Raw genomic sequence first — 18,862 nt, 5'->3', positions numbered from 1 at the left:
ACAAGAAGAACAGACAAGTATTATAGTGCAGAAACGATGTCCAGGGGCCTCTGGACTCTTTCCAGACTGGGAACAAACTCAAAAGTGCCGAAAATATGGTTTTGGTTCTAAGGTTGCACCTGGTTGCTTGGTTTTATCTCTTTTCTCTCATGGGCAATATGGGTCTTTGGCCTATAAATTGTAGGGGATGAAAAATAATTTTGCCTTTACCCTTCTGAGTTCTTGGCTGAGATGACTGTAGTAAAAGAAGACAAATAAGAAAAAGAAAACAACCCAGAAGTTTGTTAACACATATACCTCATGTATACATGGGAGATCCCAGGGAAAAATGAATAGCTTCCCCAGGTAGCTTAGCATTCACACTTAAACATCATCTTAATAGGGAAAGGGGAAGGGGCTGTAGGCCTCAGGGGAGAGTAAATGATTTTTTTTAGGAAAGATGAATAGGCCCTCAGGAGAACAGATGGGAGGTACGACGGTTTGCAACAAAGCTTGTCTGGGTGTGGTGTCCACTGCAACCTCCTGTCTTGTAATGCGTCAATTTTCCCTGGTTGATGAAACTCCTGGGTAGAGATTTATGACAACTGAGTTTCTTTTGGAGGATCTGTCTTTAAGCAGGTAAGTAGAGTTCAGAGAAAGCCTCTCCCTGCATTTTTTGTGTTTTAAGTGCCTGAAGCTCAAAATCAATATACCAAAGCAGCATGTTTGGGGGTGGCCTGTCCTAAACTCCGATAGCCATATTTTAGGGTCGCATATTCTGCTACCCTTCAGAAACCAAAGCCTAACATGGTTCCAGAATGACCTGGGTGCCTTCAGAACATCAATTACAATTTCTTCTATATCAAAGATTCAAGAGAGAAAGGAGTCCTGAGAGCCCATACTGTATACAAAGAAGAATCCTCTTGGATGCACTCACTTTGCACTCCCAAAATGATGGCATGCATTAAATGTAAAAATGTGTGGGTCATCACCATGGCTTATGTGTTTGCAGGTCCCGAGATGTGGCTGTAGTTAAAGTGACCATGAATTTTGAACCCAATAAAGTGAATATTCAAAAGAAAAACTGCCGCATGGAGGGAAAGGAAACAGTATGCATAAATGCCACAGTGTGTTTTGATGTGAAATTGAAGTCCAAAGAAGACAGGGTTTACGAAGCTGGTAAGTGTCGTATATACAGAAGCACTTTGGGGTAGGAGGACAATGTATTTGCTCCCACATGATGAAATCCAGTCAGGTTTTTTTTTTTATTTCCCTCGATGATAGGAATCTGCACGTCACCTTTGCCCCTGCAAACATGTTGAACCTTGAAAAAAATTCTGTTGCAGAAGGAATAGGTTATGGAACCCAGTAAATTCTGCAGCAGAAACTACATGCTTATATTTGGTGACCTTCCACAGCTGGATTCCATGTTTCCCCTCTGGCTCTCCTATTGACTGTGAACAGTCGAGGGCTAAAGAGAGAGAGAAAGCCAGAGACACCAGTTGAGAGGCAGAGTTGGAAACTGGGCTCTCTCCAGTAAGACTGGTACTGCAGAGGACCTGACTGCCCAGCCACCCTACCTTCCTGAGATTCCTTTGCTCCAGTCAGGAGGTGACCCTGGTTCTTGAGTGTCAGACAGATTCCGTGTGTGTTCTCAGGCACATCACGTCAGCCTGGGTATCCCCCTTTTTCCTGCACTCTACAATTTCTAAAGCGGTTTTTAATGATATTGAAACATGTTGGAGTCAAAACTATGAAGGCCATTGGCTGCCGAAGAGTAATTTACTCTGCAAACCAAATACAAGTAGAATGAGAAAACCCCCTAATCCTTAAAATCTATTTTTCTAAATTTTTTTTACATGTGCATATTTATGATCTGCAGTGGACCTCTGACTGGAAGATAAATGAGGTATAGGAATGTAAAATAATGATTAACATTTTCATATGCAACATTATTTGTCTTATTTTTGTATAGTAATTAAGCAATCAAATAAGAAAGATTGTTGCCTTCATAGAAAGTATAAGGTTTAACTTGTTTTGCTCATTGTGGTATGCTTATTTTGTTAAACTTATTTATTAAGCTTATATTATTATATCCTTTGAACATAGTCTAAAATGACATTTTTTATAAAATAGGTTAAAATGTCACTAATGTATTTTTTTCTCTATTGAAATACAACATAACGAATATTCTAATCAGGACTCCAACATTTCTACACTAAAAAAAAAAAATTTAAGTGAAAACCCAGTAAACATAGGCATGGACAAGAAATTAGGTGGTATGTAGGGGGGGGGGGGTGTGTGTGTGCGCGCACATGTGTGTGCGTGTATAAACATACATATACATTTTAAAATAAGTGTAATTAAACATTAAAAGCCTTGTGAACTCAGAAAGCAGTTCTATAGAGTTCCTCAAGGTTATCTTCATGACTGCAAATACACTGTATTACAGTAGTATGGATATGCTGAAAAACAGAGAACTTTTGTCGACTGATTGCCCAAGAGATTTTTCTGTAATGTTAATTTAATAAACTGGATCATATGAAAATCACCTGAAATGAACATGTCTTTCAATTATTCTTTTTTTATTTTTATAGATATGCAGTACCGTATCACACTAGATTCTCTAAGACAGATATCACGGAGTTTTTTCTCTGGAACTCAAGAGAGGAAGATTCAAAGAAACATCACAGTTCGAGAATCAGAATGCACTAAGCATTCCTTCTACATGTTGGCAAGTAAATCATATATAATAGCTGCCTTGTTCCAAATCAAAAATAAAATATAGATGTCTTATTTCAAGTCAGTCAATCTTACTTTTATTTCAAAGTGCAAATCATGAATTAAACTTTGTTCACTTTTATCAGAAAATCACAGGTCTGATTTTCTAATTTACAAATACATTTCATAAAACTATCTTTCATCTTCCCTGTGTATGCTATCAAATATCCATATATTATGAAACATTAAAAGGCACAGTACACCAGTTGATAGAGACCTTGTATTTCATTCATTTATTCATTTTATTCATTCATTCATTCTTTCAACTTGAACTTTAACAACAAGTGAGAATCTAACTCGTTGAACTTCTGTGGGCCTTGTCCATCAAAAGTGCTTAAATGCCCTGAGGGGAAACTATTGGGCCATATGCATTCCGGGGTCTGTTCTTGTCCACTGAACTATGTGTTTCACTCTTTGACTTTAGATTAAAGGAAAAAGATCTGGTATTTTCTATCATCTGTAGACTTTGTGCTACCTGTCCCTGTTTTGATGGATGAGGGAGCCTTGGAAAGCAAATGATTAACCTCTAGAGATGGCTGATAAGCCAGTTTGAACCATTTTAAATGTATTTTATTGGGTCACTGTGTATGTGGGACAGGAGTTTCTTAAAACATTTTCTTAAAATGTACATGACACTAAAAAAGAAGAAAAGCAGAATGGATGTACTGAGAAAACACTGATTTTGTTAATGGAGATTGAGACTTACAGACTTGAACATGATCTTGGAATTTTAAATGAAATAGGCCTATTTGCCCCACCTCTGACTTATTTCTGTATTCTTGATGTACTCATCTTCCATATTTTGAAAATATTGTAGTCAGGGGCAGGAAAGTGACAGAAGACATGCATGCTGGTGTGCCATGTTTACTCTTCCTCAGTGATTTTCAAGTCAATATTCCCCATGACATATGTCAAAATAAGCTTATTTGGTCAACATTGAAGTCAATTTATGATTAGAAAAATAAAAATGGAGGGTTTTTTTAAACTTGTTTCATCAGAATTGAACATTTAGGAGTTAGAACTTGGATAAGATTTGAAAAGTCATGAAACCAGATTTGGCAGTGCCTCCAACCTGCTAAAAAAATCACTGTAGTATATGTTTCTCCAAAAATTTAGTATCTAGCTATATCTAGGCACTGGGATTAAAAGGAATGAACTAGTTTCAAAATTTCGAAAATTCTCCTGGATTTTGATGGATACTTTAACATTTGTTCTGGAGTCAGCCAGGATGGAATTTGTATCCCAGCTTCCTCACTTTCTGAGTAATTTTGACAAAGTGGTTTAGTCTCTTAGAGGCTCAGTTTTCTATCTGTAAAATAAAGACTGTAATTAGTATGCATCTTGGAGGATTGTTGAAATAATTCTCAATAACGTGTATAAAGCTCATAATTCTGGACATGTCATGAGTGATGGCTGTCACTGATGATAGTATAAGCAATGTTCATCACATCCTTATTATTTTCATATCATTTCACATATAAAATTCTTACAACTCAAGGTATATATTATATTAATGAAATGCAACTCAGTTTAAAGAAGGGTTGCTCTCTTGAAGTTGAAAGACTTTCCTATAAGTATTACACAGTGATTTTTAGCTCAAGGTCTCAAGAGAAAGGATATTATTATGTAAGTAGCTTTGAGGGGTACATCCTGACACGACCAAGTACGACCTATCCGTCATTCCAGCAGGCCCATCTGAGAAGCTGGACGTGAGTAAACTGGTCGCAGTAGGAAGCCTCTGCGTTTGTTCTAGCAGCGTCCCTTGTCAAGGCAGAAGGGCGGTCTCTCTCCAGTGAAGCAAAAGCCTGATCAGGTCATATGTCAGATCAGGTACACAAGAATGTCCAGTGAGCCTGGCCCACGGGGCAGAAGAAGGAAGCCATGACAAGGTCAGAACATCCAATAAATATGATGCCGATAACATATTTTATGTTTTCACCTCTAGGACAAGCATGACTTTCGGGACTCTGTGAGAATAACTTTGGATTTTAATCTTACCGATCCAGAAAATGGGCCCGTTCTTGATGATTCTTTACCAAATTCAGTACATGAATATGTAAGTCAGAGTTTTTTTAAATCTGAATACTTATTTGTGGATATATTGGGGAAAACAACTGAAACACATAAACAGATGTATACACAGAAGCCTAAATCAATTATATTATATATATATATAAAAAAAAAGAATTAGGGCTTCCCTGGTGGCACAGTGGTTGAGTGTCCGCCTGCCCATGCAGGGGACACGGGTTCGTGCCCCGGTCCGGGAAGATCCCACATGCCGCAGAGCGGCTGGGCCCGTGAGCCATGGCTGCTGAGCCTGCATGTCCGGAGCCTGTGCTCCGCAACGGGAGAGGCCCCAACAGTGAGAGGCCCACGTACCACAAAAAAAAAAAAAAAAAAAAAAGAATTAGACTCTTGTAGACTTTTCCCAATTCTTCTAACTTTCTACTGTTGGAGTTTAAGGGAACTTGTAAATGACACCTATTTTTATCGCTCCTAAATTTAGGACCAATTGAAAGAAAGACATGGGTTGGCCAATTGGAACTCCCCTTTATTACTAATGAACACTGGGTTGCAGGGCATGGTTTGGGTATAATGGGTGTCCTCCCACGGAGCCAGGCATAGACCACAGGTAACCAAATAGGTCATTAGCAGTGCTCAGCAATCTCAGGCCAGCAATCTCGGGCCTTCCCGGGGGCCCACCTTGTAAAACTTGCAGAATGGAAATGTAGATGTATGCTTCCCACAAGCTCACCACCGCCCCAAGAGCAGAAGAGACAGGAAGGGACTGAGCTGTGTTCACCTAGTTTTTGCTTCCAAATTCACAGAGTCTACTGTCCCACCCCTGAGAAAGAGTGAGTGAGTGGGTAAAAGGATGGGGTCACAAGTGTGGCACCAATGGAGGAATCACTGGTGGTGGAGAATTAGCTTTCCCCTGCACCTATCTTCTGCTTTCCCTTCTCCCTTCCAAATATATTTATTGAGCGTCTTATATGTACCAGACATCAGAGCTTACAGTCTAACCTAGGAAATAGGTATTAGGTAGTAATTAAAGCACATGCTCTGGAGAACTTCCAGAGCTCAATGGGAACTTTTGCTAGACTGAAGTGTTTCAGGGGTGCTCCCTGGAACCTATGACACTGCATTTGAGACCTGAAGCCTAGGAAGTGGAAGAGCAGTGGTCCAAGCAGAGGGATATGTGCAAAGGTTCTGAGGCATAAAAGGAACTAAACTAAAATCACTAGCATGGCTGAAGCTGAAGAGCAAGTGTGGAAGGTCATGTGGGATGAGGCAGGAGGCACAGGCAGGAGCCAGATCACCAGGACTTTGTGCCACTGCACAGATTTTAAATGTTTTTGAGGAGCCATGGAATGCCATTGTTGGTTTTAATTGGTTCACTGATAGCACTGGATTTTTTTTTTTAAGGATTACTTCAGCTGCGCAGTGGTGAATGATTGGAGGGAATCAAGAGTGGGTGTGGGAGACCAGTCAGGAAGCTGTTACTTTAGTCTAGGGAGGAAATAAGATGGGTTGGACTAGAGGTGGTGGTGGAAATGGAGAGGCAAGGAGAGCTGTGGGAAATATTTAGAACAGCGGTAGAATGGACTGTTCTTGGTGATGGATTAGATAAGGGGAAGGGCTTAATGAAGAAAAGGAGTCAAGGGAAGCTCCCAGTTATGTGGCTTGCTCACTTTCTACCCTGTTGACAGAGGCTATTATGATCCTAGGTATTTGATTCTTTTAAATAGAAAATCTCATAATCAGAGGTGAGTGTTACAGTGTTCTCTCATAACTTTGGATCGTAGAGTACTTGACTTATTTCTTTGAAACTGTTCTACTCTGGCAGACGAAAGCCATTGAAAAACATCTGTGAAAACTGTGCATTCCTTAAAGGAATGGAAAAATTTATAACCAAAAGTAAAGGTTATGATTTTCCCCTATCAATTATAGGAACAACTGTAAAAATTCCTTATGATTTCTGCAGTGAAATCTATTCTCTTTATGATTTTCTTCTTTCGGCTGTATGTCATTTCTTTTATGCAAGTTCATAGGTAATTTTCAATAATGCCCAGCTAAAGTTTGAAAAATGTTTTTCTGTGAATATTTCAGATTCCCTTTGCCAAAGATTGTGGAAACAAGGAAAAATGTATCTCGGACCTCACCCTGGATGTCTCCACCACAGAAAAGGGCCTGCTTATTGTCAGGTCCCAGAATGACAAGTTCAATGTTAGCCTCACAGTCAAAAATAAAGAGGACAGTGCCTATAACACCAGAACCATAGTAAATTATTCTCCAAATCTAATTTTTTCAGGAATTGAGGTAAACTTTTAGTTTTACATTTATTTATTCTTGTAATACTCACATGTTGAACCTACTTTTCATACTACTGAAGTAAATTTTTATTACATTGATTTTAGAATAGAAAGCATTTTGTACAAAATTAGAACTCACTGATGGTGAAAGGACCAAGATTTTTTTAAAAGCTTTTTTTGCATATATTTCTTTAGAGCTCTACAACTCTTCTTGGATTCAGTATGAGGAAAGGATCTCTGATATACCAAAACTTTATGCATGGGCTTCCCTGGTGGCACAATGGTTGAGAGTCCGCCTGCCGAGGCAGGGGACACGGGTTCGTGCCCCGGTCCGGGAAGATCCCACATGCCACGGAGTGGCTGGGCCCATGAGACATGGCCGCTGAGCCTGTGTGTCCAGAGCCTGTGCTCCGCAGCGGGAAACTTTATGCTTTATGCAGTGGTGTAAGAAGCCTTACACCACTGAAATTGAGACTTGAGTCAAGAAAAAAAATAAACACAACACTCAAAGTCAAAACAGTTTAACAGAAGAGCAGGAAGGAGTAATACACGTGCTGAACAATAACAAAAAATTTACATGCAAAAAAATCGATACCATTCCCTACTTTTTCTATGCACAATCCTTAAACTGGCAAGAGAGTTTTATTAAATGATTATGTCTCATTGTCATGAAGAAGGTTGTTTTAGTTTTTGTTTTGTTTTGTTTCTTTTGGCCATGCCACGCAGCTTGCAGGATCTTACTTCCCTAACCAGTGATCGAACCCAGGCCCCTGGCAGTGAAAGTGCTGGGTCCTAACCACTGGACCACCAGGGAATTCCCCAGAAGTTTTTTATTATTTTGGCAATAACATACAGCTGCATAAGATGCTCTATCAGGATTAATTAATACTTCCAAATTTGAACTTTGCTTTTAATTCTGATCTCTGAATGAATTCCCCTGAATTAAAATTCAGTATATATGAGTTAGTAATATATATAATTCATATTAAAAGCAAATACACTTATTATATACAATATTAAACACTTTAATTGTCTAGTTTCTATAAATTCAGATTTTCACTGACATTTCTCTCCATTTATTAGGATATCACTTAGGGACATGATATTAAGATAGGCTTTAAAAATGTCCTATATTACTACCACCTATTTTATTTTATAATAATAAACATTTATTACTGATATGTACTATTCTAAGTTTTTTATAGTTTTTTTATTCTATTGAAGTATTGTTGATTTACAATATTGTGTTAATTTCTTCTGTACAGCAAAGTGACTCAGTTATACACATATATATACATATTCTTTTTCATATTCTTTTCCATTATGGTTTCTCACAGGATATTGAATACCCTGTGCTATACAGTCGGACCTTGTTTATCCATCCTATACTACCACCTATTTTAGATTCAGGAAAGAATGTTAATTAAAAATCCAAATGTGCAAATTGATGCTGGGAACATATTACCACTGAATTCTTCTCAGAAAAGAGGACTATATTAAATATCATTGTATCTTCTTCAAATGACTTCATGGCCTTGGCAGAGAGGCAGAGCTATGAAATCAACAAGGCCTCTCTTCTCCTCCTATTAATGACAACAATAGTAATAATAATAATGGCAGTCTTTTCTTGAGTCATATTATGTGTCAGAAACTGTTCTACAAGTTCTACTTATTCATAGTTATTTAACTCTCATTAATTCCTTTGTACATAGGTATTATTATACTACAGAGATTCTAAGATAAATCCCTTTTTTCACAATTTAACATTTCTGTAATTGCATTTTACAATTGCTATGTTAATTTAACAGGCAGCATTATTGTTTCCTTCTTATTGGTATGTAAAATACTGGTAAGCCTCATATTCAAGGTCATTTTCACTTTGATGAGATAGAGTTCGACTAACCCCACTTGACAGAAAATCAGGCCCAGAGAAGTGAGGAGTCCTGACAAGGATAAAGCTAACAGTGGTAGTCAGAGTTTAAATCCTGGTGTTTCCAGGTCAGAAATCAAGCTCTTACCCACTCCTCCAGTGACGACCATTCACTGTGGGCTTCCATGTGTCAGTCCAGTATGTGTGGGTTATTTTGTGCAGCCACCTATTCACCCTGTGAGGTAGATGCTGTTAGTACTCCCATTTTTCAGTGGAAGATCTAGACAGGCTGGTGTGATGCACTTCATCCTACAGCCATCCTTAACCGAAGTGATGTTTTCACATTTCCATGGGCTGTAGGACAAGTAATCCCAGAATGCTGTGACTCTCACAACTATACTGAGAAACAAATCCTAGCAAAGCAGTCTAAGGCTCAGCTGGGAAAATTCTAGACCATCAAGGTCAAGTATTTCACCTGCGTGTCTGCTCTAATTCTGTTTACTTTCTCTTCCTAGGCTATCCAAAAAGACAGTTGTGAATCCAATCATAATATCACATGTAAAGTTGGATATCCTTTCCTAAGAAGAGGAGAAATGGTAAGCAGATTATAGAAAATACAGGTGGCAATTGGATATGAAAAATAATCTGCTCAAAGCCAAATATATAAATCCTTCTAGTGGTAGTTTAGGATGACATAGATGAACAAGATTGAATTCAAAATTGTGAGATCTTGAAATCAAAAGGCAATTGTGGCATGGGTCAAACTCAAACACCAGGACAAAGTTAAGAAATTTTACTCTACAGCTTATATGATAAATGGAGCTGGGAAATTCTGGTATTAGTGTCGCCTATGTAGTATGCTTTTCTACTGTAGGAAGAAGAATCTTTCAAACCAGTTGGTTTAGAATTTTGTATAGAAACTCTACTTCCATTTCTCTTTTTTAAAAATAATAACCTCACTGAGATATAATTCACATACCACAAAATTCACTCATTTAAAGTTCAGTGGGTTTTAGTATATTCACCAAATTGTGAATTGTGTACCATCACCACAATGGATCCTATAATATTTTCACACCCAACAAAGATACCCTGTATGCATCACTAGTTACTGCTGTTTTTTTCCTCGATAACCCCTCCATCAATCCCAGGCAACCACTAATCTACTTTCTTTCTCTATGGATTTGCCTATTCTGACATTTCATATAAATGGAATCATACGATATGTGGTCTTTTGTGACGGGCTGACTGGCTTCTTTCACTTAGCGTAATGTTTTCAAGGTTCATCTATTAGTAATTCATTTTTAAAAAATTTCCAAACAATATTCCATTGTATGAATATATCAAATTTTATTTATTCATTTATCAGTTGATGGGCATTTGGGTTGTTTCCACTTTTTTGCTGCTATAAATAATATTTCTATGGATATTTGTGTATAGGTTTGGTATGGACACATGTTTTCAATTCTCTTGGATATAAACCTAGGGGTGGAATTGCTGAGTTATATGGTAACTAATGTAACATTTTGGGGAACTGCAAAACTGTTTTCCAAAGTGACTGTACCATTTTACATTCCCGCTGACAATGTATGAGGATTCCAATTTCTCTGCATTGTTGCTACCTGTCTTTTTAGTATAGCCATCCTGGTGGGTGTGAAGTAGTACCTCATTGATGTTTTGATTTGCATTTCCCTAATGGCTAATGAAGTTACATCTTTTCATGTGCTTATTGGCCATGTGTATTTTTTGTTTGAGTAATGTCTATTCAGATTGTTTACCTATTTTTTAATTGGGATGTCTTTTTGATTATTCGGTTGTAAGAGATCTTTGTATATTCTACATGCAAGTCTCTTATCAGAAATGATTTGCAAATATTTTCTTCCATTCTGTAAGTTATCTTTTCATTTTCTTGATGGTGTTCTTTGGAGCGCAAAAGTGTTTACTTTGATGAAGTCCAATTTATTTATTTATTCTTTTGTCATTCATGCTTTTGGTAGCATATCTAGGAAGACTTTGCCTAACAAAGGCACAGTTACTCCTGTTTTTTCCAAGAGCTTTACAGTTTTAGCCCTTATATTTAGATCTATGATCCATTTTGATGGACTTTTGTATGTGGTGTAAGTAGAGAGTCCAACTTCATTCTTTGTGGATATTCCCACACCATTTATTGAAAAGACTATTCATTCCCCCATTGAAGTGTCTTGGCGCTCTTGTTGAAAATCAGTGGACCATAAACACATGGGTTTATTTCTTGTATCTTTGTTGTATTTCATTGATCTATATGTCTGTCTTCATGACAGTACCATGTTGTTTTGATTACCGTAGCTTTGTTGTAAGTTTTGAAATCAGGAATTGTAAGTCTTCTGACTATGCTTCTTTTTTCAAAATTGTTTAGCTATTCCACGTCCCTTGCATTTCCATTTGTATTTTAGAATCAGCTTGTCAGTTTCTGCAAAAAAAATAAAAAGCCAGCTGGGAGTTCAGTGGGTATTACATTGAATCTGTAGATCTATTTGGGGAGTGTTACCATCTTAAAAATATTAAGTTTTCTGACCCATGAGCATGGGATGTCTTTCCATTTATTTAGATCTCCTTTAATTACCTTCAAAACTGTTTTGTAGTTTTCAGAATACAAGTTTGCATCTCCTTTGTTAAATATATTTCTAAACATTTTATTCCTTTTGATGCTGTTTTAATGGAAATCTTTTAATTCATTTTCAGATTGTTTATTGCTAATGCATAGAGATACAGGTTTTTTTTTTCATACTGATCTTTTACCCTGCAATCTTGCTGGAATTATTTATTAGTTCTAATAGTTTTTTTAGAGGATTCCTTAGGATATTCTATATATAAGATCATGTCATCTGCAAATAGAGGCATCCTTTCCAATCCAATGCCTTCTATTCCTTTTTCTTACCTAATTGCCCTGCCTAGAACCATACTAATTGAATAGAAGAGAGAAGAGTTCTTTCATCTCTTTTTAAAGAAATATTTGTGGGCTTCCCTGGTGGCACAGTGGTTGAGAATCCACCTGCCAGTGCAGGGGACACGGGTTCCATCACTGGTCTGGGAAGATCCCACATGCTGAGGAGCAACTAAGCCTGTGTGCCACAACTACTGAGCCTATGCTGTAGAGCCTGTGAGCCACAGCTACTGAACCCACGTGCCACAACTACTGAAGCCCATGCACCTAGAGCCCGTGCTCCGCAACAAGAGAAGCCACCACAATGAGAAGCCTGCACACTGCAATGAAGAGTAGCCCCCGCTCACCGCAACTAGAGAAAGCCCATGCACAGCAACGAAGACCCAACACAGTCAAAAATAAATTAATTAAATAAATAAATCAAAAAATAAAATAAAATAAAAAATAAAGAAATATTTGTTTCCATGAACAGCAGAGAATAATTATCTCATTTAATGATAAACATGGTATTTGCATGTATTTTCAGTGAAGGTTGCTTTTCAGTATGAATATTTGCTCCTTATTCACTATTGAGTTAAGGAGGGAAATCTTTAATTAATCAAAATGATTAAAATAAGAAGGTATTTTATTTACTTGACATAGACTTAAACAAAAAAAGAGAAATACTATCGCAATATTTATTTCAACTTTCTTAGATTATAATATTTTTATAAGACTTCAAAATAGATCCCTGACATCTTTAACACACATCCTAAAAAGTTGACAAACACTGGTTTGGACATCTGGAAATGGCAGATGTCTATCTATAGTGAAATCCTTAATGACAAATTATTGATAATGAAATCTTTTAGCTCTTCTTTTTGCAAATGAGAATTCAGAAAGGCCTTTCCCCTTAACACATGTGGCATGGTTACTAGTGATTTAGGATACCAACCACGAATCATAATAATTATCATTAAATTCAATAAATATTTTCTATGTCCATTTTAGCTTATAGAACTAACTAGATGTACCAATTTACTTTTGAACCCCATCATAAACTCTGTTTCTTGACTATCTCAAATGAAATATACTGTGAATTTGCATTCCTTCCCTACAAATCTATAAGATACACATCACTTCTGAAAAAAAAAAACACTCCTAATTCCTCTAATTTGACATGGAAATAAGGAATGTCAACTCATATCTACTCCTTCCTTTGACCACTTCAGTTAACCTTGGAATTATCTCTATTTCCTAAAGAATAATGATATACCCTCTGTTATATCCCAATCATTGGAGACATTAATTGAAATCTTAATAATTTCTTAACCATCTCTTCCTTTCTTTAGCAATTCTTTGGTGCTTAGGGCAAAAGCTTTACTCAAAGTGTTTCATTGTCATCAGTAGAGAGATGGAAAGATAACGTGCAAGTAATTTTTGCATGGGCTTTACACTTAGAATATATTTTTAGATTTGATGTGTAAGCATTTCAGAATCAGGTCAATATGCTTAGGCAGCTTCTTCAGCCCCGCTTCTCGGCTAGTCTCTTCCCTCCATCTGAAGACTCATCAGGAATGCTAGGACAAATGTCCAGGCCAGTCAGAGGGCTAAGAACAATCAGGGAAAAAGGAGCTCACTGAGAGACTCTGGCAATTTGACCCACCCAATAAAGCTTCTACTGGAATTGTGATTACTATTTCAAAGCAAGAAGAAAACTATAGAGCTTCAGATTCTTAGAAGAACTATTTTTTAAAAAACTAACTCAAAAAAATAAGTGGGAGAAGGAAATTCTACACATTAGAGTGTACGACCATGCAAATCTCAAGATCCCTGAATTCTAGTCACCCCTTCTATAAATGGTGCCTAAATTGAATAAAAGAGCTTTAAGTATCAAATCTTGTCTAGTCACAAAGATAAAATTTTAGGTAGCATTTATTAATTGTACGTTTTGAACTATCAATTTTGCTGGCCCAAATTCCAAAATACCTCAGCACATTATTGGGTGTGTAAGCATTATTATGAGGCCTCTTGGACTAGAATTCTGCTGATGACATATTTCTTTAACGAGTAATCTAGTTTTTGTTCTGCCTGTTGGTATTTATAAAGAGCCATGAATTACATAATTCATGGCTCAGGCATAGTTTCTCAAAAGTAAGTTACTTCCTGTATTTGAGTGTCAGTAAAACAAAAACATTTTCCAGCTTTTCTTGGATATTGTTTTAATTCTGCAATTTATAAACAAAACTCACTGCTTTTTAAAGTTATGATTCTTATAGTTTACTTTAAATAGCCAAGACTTATATTTTGTTTTGTATTGTTTTTGTTATTCCTTAAAGGTCCACAACTTTTTTATACTATCAAATCAATGGAATTCAATGTGTTCCCCTGTTTTATAATGGATAGATATAGATGGTTGCTGGTACTTGAAGTTTCCATTTTAAAGAGGCTTTAATTATGACCATTTCATAATAACATTGTTTATGATTGTGATCTGGTAGACGTGGTAATATGATAAAATATCATTTATATAATTTAATGTTTTAATCAAAGCAAACATTCTACTTCTTTATCTGTTACTAAAGATATTTTTATTTTATAGGTAACATTCAAAATATTATTTCAGTTTAACTCATCTTATCTCATGGAAAATGTGATCATTCATTTAAGTACAACAAGGTTGGTTCCTATGTGTGCATGAGTGTATGTGTGTGCATGCATATAATTTCTTTCGTGTATTTAAAATATTTTGTTTTATAGACTGACTAGAACTTCTTACAGCTTTTATGGGATCAGTAGAAGTAGAAGGCAGTGAACCCCTTTGCTTCACAAAAACATCCTTATGAATAATCAGCAAAATAAAGAAATTTTCATTTAATAGACATAATACACCTAACTGGATTAAATCATTGGTTCTATGAACTATAAAACATGTTGTAATCACATGTCACTTATATCTGCCAAATTGCATTTAAATCCGTTTAAAATTTTACAGGCTTTTCTAATTTAAAAACTTTTACTGACTGCCCATCAAGGTCAACTGAATCATTAGAGGGACTTAAAGTTTTATGATACCCTTTTGTAGTTTAATAAATTTTATTCAAATCAGTCAAAGCTTCTGAAATGGCATAGAATACACAAACTAAAAATAACAAAAGTCTAATAAGGAAATTGAAATAGCGCTTACCTTTCTTCTAAGTATAACTATCCACTGGACCATAAGCAACTTGAGGTAAACTTTTATCATTTGTTATTTTATTCCCCAGTAAAAAAAAAATCTAATAATCACTAAATAAATGTAGAGTGAGAATGAATGAATTAGTGAGTAGTGAATAAGTGAGAAAATGAATTAATAGATGCGTTAATTCTGTATGCTCAATTCAGTTCAACAAATATTTATTTGAGATCTATTATGGACAAAATATTGAATTTGTCACTTAGGGAATATAAAATTAAATAAGGGCATGAACCTCTTCATGGCGTGAATATTACAGTAGGGGACTGAGACTAGTATTTAAATTATTATAATACCAGATAAAACAAGGAACGTTCATTAGAGAAATATAAGCCATGTGTCAGAGACTTAATGGAGGGTGAAATTACATCTGCTTGGCAATGAGAATCCAAGAAAGCTTTATCAAGGAGGTTATAATTGAGAAGGACCTTAAAGAGTGGGTAACAATTCAGAGAGGTTGGTCGGTAGTTAAATGGAACATTTCAGGCAAAATTTACAGCTTGAGCAAAAACTCAAAGGCAGACCACTAGATCTATTTGGGGGAATGTTGGCTGATCCATTTTAGTGCAAATATAGAGAATACATAAAGGAATAATGGAAGATAAACATGGAGTGTACATCTTACCATGTTACAGTGAGTGTACATCTTACCATTTTACAGTAAGTATTGAATTTCAAAATGGGGCATCTTTTCTTAGTTGAACAGGCCATGAGGAGCCAGAGAAGTTTTTGAGGGGTGAAGTCATAAATACAGAGCTGTTTCTTTGGAATATTAACTTAGCTGCAGTGTGGAACGGGACCGTTCACAGCAAAAGCCCAATCACACATACATCTATAACCCAGGGCAGGGAGCTGCCTTCACTGCCCCATCACACATACCAAGCCGCTGATACACTTGGGAATAAGCAGAGCCATTAATGGGTACTCTATTCCCATTCTGTGAGACAAAATGCTAGGTGCTTAGTCACTTGGTAGAGAGGCATGTGTCATAATAATAATGAAATCTAATATTTATTGAGTATTTCCTATGTCCTAGGCACAATGTTAAGTATTTTACACTTGGTACTCACCATTTATTAAGAATTTAATGGTAAAACCCCCATTTTATAGATGAAGAAACCAAGGCACAGAGAGGTTAAATAACTTTCCCAAAGTGGGTCTATGTCCAAGAGCAATTTCATGCACTCTGGCCCCAGAGCCGGTGTTGGTTACTATTATATTATTTCAACATACTCTTTTTTTTTTTTTTTTTTTTTTTTTTTTTTTTTTTTTTTTTTTTTTGTGGTATGCGGGCCTCTCACCGCTGTGGCCTCTCCCGTTGCGGAGCACAGGCTCCGGACGCGCAGGCTCAGCAGCCATGGCTCACGGGCCCAGCCGCTCCGCGGCATATGGGATCCTCCCAGACCGGGGCACGAACCCGTATCCCCTGCATCGGCAGGCGGACTCTCAACCACTGCGCCACCAGGGAGGCCCTCAACATACTCTTTTTTAAGACAGAAGAGTATGAGATACGTGTGTGTATATGTACGTATAAAATATATGTGTGCATTTACATAATATATAATTGAAATGATAGCTAAAATCAGGGGAATAAGTACTCAACAAATAATACAATCATCAAGTACAAGGTATAGAAAGACTATTAAAGGACAAAAAATTTCAGATTTACTCTCAGCTGTGTGATCCTAGGCATGTCTCTTCACAAGGGCCTCATCTGTGATAAATAAGAATCACCTGTGTGATTTGTATTAAAAAACACAAATTTATGAGTCCTAACTCGGACCTACTAAATCCGTATTTTTCTAGGAGAGAAGCCCCAAAATCTGTGTATTTAACCATTGACCCAAGGATACTTATCATTATTCTCATAGAAGTTTGAGAAACCTCATACTAAATCAGTGTTGTTTTCAACCCTCGCTGCACTTCAGAATCACCTCGACAACTTTTAACAATACACATCTCTGATCTCCCTCTCCACACTGAAATTTTTTTAAAAATCAAGGATCCCACACATGTTGTGTGTGTGCTTTATTTAGTTGCCAAACTAAGCTTCTCATTCAAATGCTTAGAAAGGTCTGTAGTCAATGGTTTAATGATTTGTCCAACTGTGCTGTATGTTTTCTAGTGACAGTGAAGAACCACCTGAAGCCCTTTTTGATAATGAAGTAAACGTTTCTATCCCTGTAAAATATGAAGTTGGACTACAGTTTTACAGGTAGGAGAACACCGCACTTTCATGTTGATGCTTCCTATAGCCCGGTGGATCTCAGCTTGTGGTCCCTGGCCAAGTGCATCAGAATCACCTGGGAGCTTATTAGGCAGATTCTCTGCCCCACCCCAGACCTACTGAATCAGAAATTCTTGGGGGGGGGGCAGAAATCTGTGTTAAACACTCCAGGTGATTCTGGTGCACTCTAAAAATTGAGAATCAGCATCCCAAATAATCTAAAATGTAAGGTGCTAATGATACCGGATTGCATTAGCAATCCCATCTTAACTGCTAAATGCAAGGTGAAGACTCAGAAATCCTTCACAAAAGGCGATGTTCTTAGAGGTCACCAACATATTTCTTGGCTCTTGTTCTCATTGTATGGGATCTGATTAGCCTGCCCATTCTGGACATTCAAGATTAAACTATTGCTCATTGACAAGAGCTATTTATTTCTCCCATTATTCATAAACCACCCTTTTTCCTAAGAACTTCTGATCTATCCAAACACCACTCATGTTGGCAAATTTCTATAAGCAGGACTCAAGACTTTTGCTAGATAAATGTGCACAGTGTACAAAAAGTACAAGAATCTGTGGCAAGTTTAGTCTAAGAGTCTTGTCATATTATTAATTTATTTTCTATGGCACTTTCCTTTTACTGATAACAGATAACAAAAATGAAAGGATTGTATGATATACATGTAAATTTTGCTTCTATTTCTTAGCCTTTAATTCTATTGGCTGTTTTCTATTTTTCTGCTTCCACTTCTCTTGGTACACTGACTTTTCCCAAGAATTTTTCATTTATTTAAACAAATAAATATTTCTTATTTGTCTTCTCTAAACTGAAGTACTGCTTTTAAATATGTTTATATTACATTTCATTCTACCAAGTTCATCCAAAGAACATGGAGAAGTTGTATGAGAAAGACTGAACTTTTAAATTTAGCAGTAAATATAGAACTTTAAGTTGTGAAAAGGTAACACATTTTAAAAATCTATTTAAATTGAGCACTATTAAAAATACCAAGTTTTAGCCTGATTATTCACTAAATGTATATGATATTAGCAAATTAATGAAAACTTTTCACTTGGTAACAATGAAACTTTTACTTTAAAAACTGGACATATTTTAGCATCAGTAAGTATGGAATTAAATTATAATCTTTCTCACTCTCCTCAAAGATTTAACTTTAGATTTCAGGGTAAAAGAATTTGCCTTTGATTTGAAATCTCTATAAGTACTTTTTGTGGGATTACCTGGTATAAGGAAAGAAAAAGAGTGAGGTGAAGTAAAAGTTAAACTTTGTTGTGTTTTACTTTTCTTCTTCCAATTAATTCTTTTAAGCTCTGCAAGTGAATACCATATTTCAATTGCGGCCAACGAGACAGTCCCTGAAGTTATTAATTCTACTGAGGACATTGGAAATGAAATTAATATCTTCTACTTGGTAAGAAATTACCTCTAAATTAGTGTTGTAAAAGAGTTATTTGTAAGTTTATAAGTTAAATAAAAGTATTAACAGACACAGACATGTTTGTTCAACAGTTAATCTCTATGTTTCAGTATA

General features: G+C 36.4%; 1 protein-coding gene across 1 annotated transcript in view; it reads left to right on the top strand.

The window, feature by feature from the left end:
- Positions 1 to 18,862, top strand: part of ITGA1 (integrin subunit alpha 1) — a gene marked incomplete at its 5' end in the record, with an annotated part of 163,190 nt that overhangs the window by 130,195 nt on the left and 14,133 nt on the right. The window contains 8 exons of the mRNA XM_079702706.1: positions 992 to 1,158; positions 2,577 to 2,713; positions 4,706 to 4,816; positions 6,871 to 7,080; positions 9,459 to 9,539; positions 14,448 to 14,524; positions 17,206 to 17,295; positions 18,640 to 18,742. Of these exons, the coding sequence (XP_079558832.1) occupies positions 992 to 1,158; positions 2,577 to 2,713; positions 4,706 to 4,816; positions 6,871 to 7,080; positions 9,459 to 9,539; positions 14,448 to 14,524; positions 17,206 to 17,295; positions 18,640 to 18,742 (976 nt within the window). The remainder of the gene's footprint in view (positions 1 to 991; positions 1,159 to 2,576; positions 2,714 to 4,705; positions 4,817 to 6,870; positions 7,081 to 9,458; positions 9,540 to 14,447; positions 14,525 to 17,205; positions 17,296 to 18,639; positions 18,743 to 18,862) is intronic.

This window comes from Hyperoodon ampullatus (assembly GCF_949752795.1).
Source record: "Hyperoodon ampullatus genome assembly, chromosome: 4".
Classification (NCBI taxonomy): Eukaryota; Metazoa; Chordata; class Mammalia; order Artiodactyla; family Ziphiidae; genus Hyperoodon; species Hyperoodon ampullatus.
Note: the sequence above shows the minus strand (reverse complement) of the source record. Positions and strands in the feature narration are given on the sequence as shown.